General features: G+C 45.6%; 1 protein-coding gene across 1 annotated transcript; it reads left to right on the forward strand.

The window, feature by feature from the left end:
• The first annotated feature begins 650 nt into the window (after positions 1 to 650).
• LOC149434628 (olfactory receptor 5B12-like) lies at positions 651 to 1,688 on the forward strand. The gene has a single exon (XM_089663581.1). The coding sequence runs from the start codon at positions 693 to 695 to the stop codon at positions 1,671 to 1,673; it is 981 nt and encodes a 326-aa protein (XP_089519707.1). The 5' UTR covers positions 651 to 692; the 3' UTR covers positions 1,674 to 1,688.
• Positions 1,689 to 6,876: the final 5,188 nt, after the last annotated feature.

The raw sequence follows: 6,876 nt of genomic DNA on the forward strand, positions 1-6,876 counted from the left end.
TTTCCAGGCAGAAAGAACAGTAAAAATGCAGGCAGGGCGCCGGACAAAGCACTCGGGACAAAATGTATGTGAAATGGTTTGATACAGGAATGTAATACTATGTGATTTTAGTGTATTGAGTGAATGTCACTTTTGGTCATTTTCAAATTTCCCGCCGTTCCGTCTCCCGTACGTCCCGACGCTTGCAGGGGACGGAACCTAGATGACAGATGCCGGCATCCGCCGGATTACATTGCCGGGGACACCGCAGGAGGGACATCGCGGGAGCGCAGGACAAGGTAAGTGAACAGATGCCGGAGCAGCGCCGCATGGTAAGCCCGAGTGTAGCTCGGGGTTACCGCTTTTGGTACTGAAACTTTACCCCGAGCTACACTCGGGAGTACCTCCAGGGAGGTTAAGTCATCATTAGGCCTAAAATTGATTTTTTTAACACGTGCAAATAAAAAAAAACCAAAAATGCAATAACGGGTCCGACTGTGAAAGGACCAGCAAACTTGAAATGAAAATGACTTATTCTGTAATAAAAAATAAACTAGTCCCATTCTTATATTTGTATGGAAAAACTTAATTTTAGAATAAAACGTGACATATTGATTAATTCCTTTTTATTTGTGTTTTTTTTCCCTGTAGTATAAAGGGATATTACTTAGCCGGTCCTAACCCATAATAGCCATCTACTGACGTCCAGGAGTATGGTGAACAGTAGTAGAATTTCAGAGTTTGTCCTCCTTGGATTTCCAGAACTTTACTCTGTACAGATCTCTCTCTTCTATATATTTCTTGTGTTGTATGCACTAACCCTAACTGGAAATGTACTTATCATTGCTACCACGTCGTTCAGTCTTGACCTGCACACTCCCATGTACTTCCTCCTCAGTAATCTCTCTTTCCTTGAGATATTTTACACCTCGGTCACCATTCCGAAAATGCTTCTTAATGTTCTTTTAAAGACCAATTCCATTTCCTTCCTAGGCTGTGCTGTTCAGATGTATTTATTTATAGCTTTGGGCAGCATTGAGTGCTCCATGCTTGCCGTCATGGCCTATGACCGGTATGTAGCCGTCTGCGATCCCTTGCATTATGTGACTGTCATGGATCCTACTACTTGTGTTGTTTTAGCCTTCGGCTCCTGGATCAGTGGGTTCATTAACTCGACAATCCATACCACCCGTACCTTTCAACAATCCTTCTGTTCCTCTAATGTCATCAGCCAATTTTTTTGTGATATCCGACCCCTGTTGAACCTGGCTTGTGATGACACTCTACCGACTCAGCTAATCCTCTTTGTTGTTGGAGGAGCCTATGGACTTGGGTCTTTCGTTCTGACTTTGGTTTCTTACATCCACATTATTTCCACCATACTGAAAATTAGGTCTAAAGAAGGACAACACAAAGCCTTTTCCACATGTGCCTCTCACCTGATTGTTGTGTCTTTGTTTTACGGCACTTCCATTTTTGCCTATTACAGGGATAGTTCTGAAGAGGTAAGCGACCAAGAGAAGCTGACCCCTGTGGTCTATGCTGTAATCACTCCAACGCTGAACCCGCTAATTTATACAATGAGGAACAAGGAGTTCAAGACTGCGCTAAGCAAGATGATCGGGAGAAGAAAACTGGAAATGAATATTCAAAGTAAAAGTAGTAAACAATTTGTCATGGCCCAAATAAACTGAAATACAGTCACTCTACTATTATACGAGGTCTGTTCTGAAAGTAATGCACGAGAGGGCATAACTTTTTTATTCCCATATAAATCATTCAAATTTCACATGTTGGTAGAGACGGAGAGGGGGGGGGATACAATACAAGGGGTGCCAACATCCCTAGAAGTATATTTATTTATTTCAGGTACTTATATAGCGCCATCCATTTTTATGCAGCGCTTTACATATATATTGTACATTCACATCAGTCTCTAAACCTCAAGGGGTGTACAATCTAAGGTCCCTAACATTCATACATACACATACTAGGGCCAATTTAGACAGGATCCAATTAACCTACCAGCATGTCTTTGGAGTGTGGAAGAAAACTGGAGTACCTGGAGGAAACCCACGCAGGCACAGGGAGAACAGGCAAACTCCAGGCAGGAGGTGCCGTGGCTGGGATTCAAACCAACAACCCGAGTACTGCCAGGCAGAAGTGCTAACCATTTAGCCACTGTGCTTCCCCAAGTATAGACAAGGAAGGGGGAAAGGTCCTTTACTGGTTGGGACTTTGAAGGTACAGATTTGTAAATAGACTACTAAATCAGCAGTTAAAAGGTGCCTTCAAAGTCCCACCCAGTAGAGGACCTTTCCCCCTTCTTTGTCCATGTTGGCAGAGCAAATCTTCCTCTATAGAAATTTGTCTTCTTCTTTTTCATTGCAGATATATAATGGATTCCAAGCAGAAGCAACTTTCCTTCATGGAGTTCTTGAGGAAGGAAGGGTGGTTCCTTTAAAAGGAGTGGTTTGTCTTCAAGTTATATTAAAGGCAGATTATTTTTTTTTACAAAATAATAACAAATACATCATACTTGCCTGCTCTGTGCAGTGGTTTTGCACAGAGCAGCCCCGATCCTCCTTTTTCTCCGGTCCTCCGCTAGAGCTCCTGGCCCCACCTTTCTACCAAGTGCCATCCAGAGCAAGTTACTTGCTATGGGCGCACCCAAGAAGGCTCCCTCTTAAGCGGCTGCTCTGTATGTCCATTCAAACACAGGCATGGTTCAGCCCCCCCCCCCCCCCTCCCTGATCTCTCCTTATTTACTCACTGGCTATGATTGATAGTAGAGGGAGCCACTGGCTCACTTCGCTGTCTCAGCCATCGAGGAGGAAGAGACCCAGGACAGCCTGTGCTCCCATGCACATCGCTGGATCGAGAGGGGGCTCAGGTAAGTGTTAGGGGGGCTGGGGCAGCTGCTGCATACAGAAGGATTTTTTACCTTCATGCATAGGAAACATGAAGATAAAAAACCTTCAGCCTTTACAACCACTTTCAGTGCTGGTTTCCTTTTCTTCTTCATCCATCTGTGCACATTGCTCTTGTCAATGGAGTCGTCACCGTAAACATTCCGAAGCCTTCTGTGGATGTTGGACAGCCTGCTCCCCTCCTTCAAGAATTCAATGATGGCACATTGCTTCTGATTGGAATCTATTAGGAACTGCAATGAAAAAGAAGCGTACGATCAGGGCCGGATCTAGCCTGTCTGATCTGGGGGTGCAGTAATAAAGTCAGGGGGCATAATGTCAGCACATTAATGTTTTAATCTCTCTTACTTCCCTCCATCGCTATATGGCTGTAATAAAATACACATGTATTAGGCCAGCATATCTCAATCTTTTTAGTCCTGGCACCCTTTAAAAGCAATCCTGAGACACCCCAGTCCTGAACTGTATTTATTGGGCTGAAGGACACTGACAGGTGCACTGGATGATGACGTCACCCACTCCTTGGCACCTAGTGTGGGAGTTCTCCCTTCACATCAGATCACACCCATCACTTCAGAGTCAGACCCTTTTACATTATGGTTCCCCATTGCATCATTTCCTTCAAACCAGCGTTGTCCCCATCCCATCAGAAGCCCCCTTTCCCATTAAGGTCCCTCCCATCACAACAGAATTATCCCATCACAACAGAGTGTCCCCCCTTCACAACAGAGTCCACCTTTCAAAAATAGCAGTAAATGATGCCGTGCATCCAGGTCTGCTCTCCTGCACCATGGAAAAATTTTTTGCAGTGCTATGGATAAGGGTAGGACACTGTGTAGCCATGCTGACTTGGCACCTTCAAGCCTGCACACTGCCTCTCCCAGGCTGACTCAAACCCAGGTTGCTACCCAGTCTCTATCTAATGTACCTGGAGGGCATAACATAAGATTGAACATCAAATTTAACGAAGGCACGCCCTATAATATGGTGACAACTGTCTTCTAGTTGCACCTCTGTACTATATCCAATACATGCAACCCTACCCCTTTGTTACATTTGACTGCAGGGTAGAAAGTTTTAAAGCTATCATGTGAAATCTGAAGCTACGGGTTCAGGTCAAACCCAGTCTGGCCCAAACCTTAGCTCATCATTAGTGTAGACTACAAGCAGTTGTGCCAATAGGCATGGTCCACCATTGCTACTATCAGAAATCAACTCAAGAGCAATGATGTTTACCTGGCACCAAAGAAAGCGTATGTAGATAGGAAATAGCTGAAAGAGGCTGAAGTAAATCAGCAGCGCCTGAGAAGGGAAAAAAGGATGAAAAATGGTAAAAACGGAACTTGACTAAATGAAAGTACTTGTTTATGGCACACAGTGTTTTAGCAAACTAAATGTATTCCAGTTAATGTTTAAATCTACATAATAATATTAATATATAATATACATACCAATAAGAACTCAAAATCGAGACCTTAACAAGTTGGTCCACACAATTTTTGATTATGGATAGAGGCCGGTGGGTCAAACCACCCACTCTCTTCTCATACATTTTGAACACCTCAATAGTTTGATATCCCTGCTAAAGATAATGAGGCCAATTTGAGAAGGTTAACGCTATACATTGTGTGAATATTTACTTCAGTTATCCAATCAGGTGCAGATGAAATAAGCAACAAAGAAGTGTCTTTTCACATGATTGGATAATGGAAGTGAATCTTCACACATCTTTGAACCTCGTGAATCTAGTAGTAAATCAGCTTCACTGGCTCCTGCCCACAACCATGGAGCCACAGTTTGGTACTAGATATGAGATGACCATCAATGGTCAAGCTGTTTTCAGCCAATGGTCTGATGACTAATTCTTAGAGAGTTAGTTCCCTTGAGGTAAGAAAATTGGGCCAGTTCCCTTGTGCGACATGTGCCAACTGTCGTGAAGCTTATGTTCCCTAAAACTTGTCATAGAGGTAAAGAAATGTCTATAGAAGACTCTAGTGGCCACATTCTTCTGAACCTAATCTTCTATTAGGAGCACTTGATGTGCAAGTTCACGGGATCCTCTGCCCAGCAGTCACCTGCTTGTCCAAAATCACTGTGCAGTTCAGTTTAAACATTGGGCACGTGCTTGTTTTGACGGCTGTCCACTCCCGGCTCTCACCTGCACACTTCTGCCCTCGGCGGTGTGGGCTGTGTTCTCTCTCTCCCCCTGCCTCCTTCCTGCTAGTACAGCTCCTGTGTGTCTGAACGCCACCGCCTGCTTGTTAATACAGGAGCACTGCACTGGCAGGAAGGAAGAGGAGGAGGAGAGAGAACACAGCCTGCACCACATCCCAGCTCTCTCCTCGCTGCTTTCAGCACTGGGCTGACAGGAGTAGTGATGCCATTGTCGATACGATACTCCTATCAGTCTTCTAACTGAAGGAAAGCATTGTGCCCAGAGCAGCCATCCCTCACACCCACCCCTTGTCCTGGCCCTGAATGATGGACAATCATCGAAGTAGTAGGGGGTGATAATTGGGGACAAAAATGGAATAGTGGAGAGTGAGTTACACAACCAAATAATCAAGTTGCACTGATGCTGGGATATTTTGTATTCCCGTTGGCCACAGTCCGGCCCCCCTAAGGACTGAATGACAGTAAACAGGCCCCTTCTTTAAAAGGTTTGGAGACCCCTTTGTTAGAGCCTACCAGCCTGTGCTGAGGTGAACTCCTGTCTCACAGGCTGACTCATCCCCAGTCTAGAAAAATAAAACAACAAACTGCTATCTAACTAACCTGAAGGGAGTTTCATCATTCAAGAGTGGGACAGAGATTCAGGAGGGATGTATGAGCATTGTTGAGAATCATCTGGGAATTATCAGCAAAGAGGATACTTTTAAAGCAAGACCTGCATACGAGACCCCTGAGATCTTTGGATTAACTGTAACATGCGGCCCACTAAAACAGATACAGAGCTAGAAGCAACACTGTCAAAACAGGTGTAGGACGGCCAAACCATCACACATTGCAGAATGAAAAACAGGTTCAGGATGGTAAAGAACATGAATAAACGTAGACACGTCTCTGTGACTCCGTCAGGGCAAGACATACACAGTCTAGCATGGTCATTTGCTACTCAGCAACTGCTGTCAAGTTGTTACCCCATGTGGAGAGTCCAATACTGGTTCTACTATGGTTCTGTGAAGTCCATCCAGGTTTTATCCTGTATTGAAGGGCTGTTGCCCCCAAAATGTGTTGGCTGTGTTTTTATGACGTGTTCACCAACAAATTAAAATGATCTTGGACTCTTTCATCTGGTTTTGATCTCCCTTCTGTATTTCTATGGTCTGGCATGGCTGAGTTACCAGCCAACATCAGAAGCCATAATTCCTGGCTATGTTTCTGCTACCCCGCCCCCCCCCCCCCCCATTTCTGTCATATTCCAAAATATCAAATACATGACAAATCCTGCAGAAACACTGGGAGGTCCTCGTAATGGGTTCAACAGGTGTGTAGACCTGATAAATGAGAACCTACACCCTCCTACTGGTGGGGGAAATCACCCTTGTTCTAAAACAAGGTTCCAGTTTGGCTTTCAGTCTTTGGGGGTCTGGACTGTAGTCAGAGGGAGTAAAATAAAACTACATAGTGCTTGTGGTCAGTGGGACAAATGGCAGCACCCCCCCCCCCTTCGCCAGGGTCAGTGGGGCAAATGGCAGCACCCCCTTCGCCAGGGTCAGTGGGGCAAATGGCAGCACCCCCTTCGCCAGGGTCAGTGGGGCAAATGGCAGCACCCCCTTCGCCAGGGTCAGTGGGGCAAATGGCAGCACCCCCTTCGCCAGGGTCAGTGGGGCAAATGGCAGCACCCCCTTCGCCAGGGTCAGTGGGGCAAATGGCAGCACCCCCTTCGCCAGGGTCAGTGGGGCAAATGGCAGCACCCCCTTCGCCAGGGTCAGTGGGGCAAATGGCAGCACCCCCTTCGCCAGGG

This window comes from Staurois parvus, unplaced genomic scaffold, assembly GCF_062004578.1.
Source record: "Staurois parvus isolate SC_StPar_1 unplaced genomic scaffold, SC_StPar_1.0 ptg001723l, whole genome shotgun sequence".
Taxonomy (NCBI): domain Eukaryota; kingdom Metazoa; phylum Chordata; class Amphibia; order Anura; family Ranidae; genus Staurois; species Staurois parvus.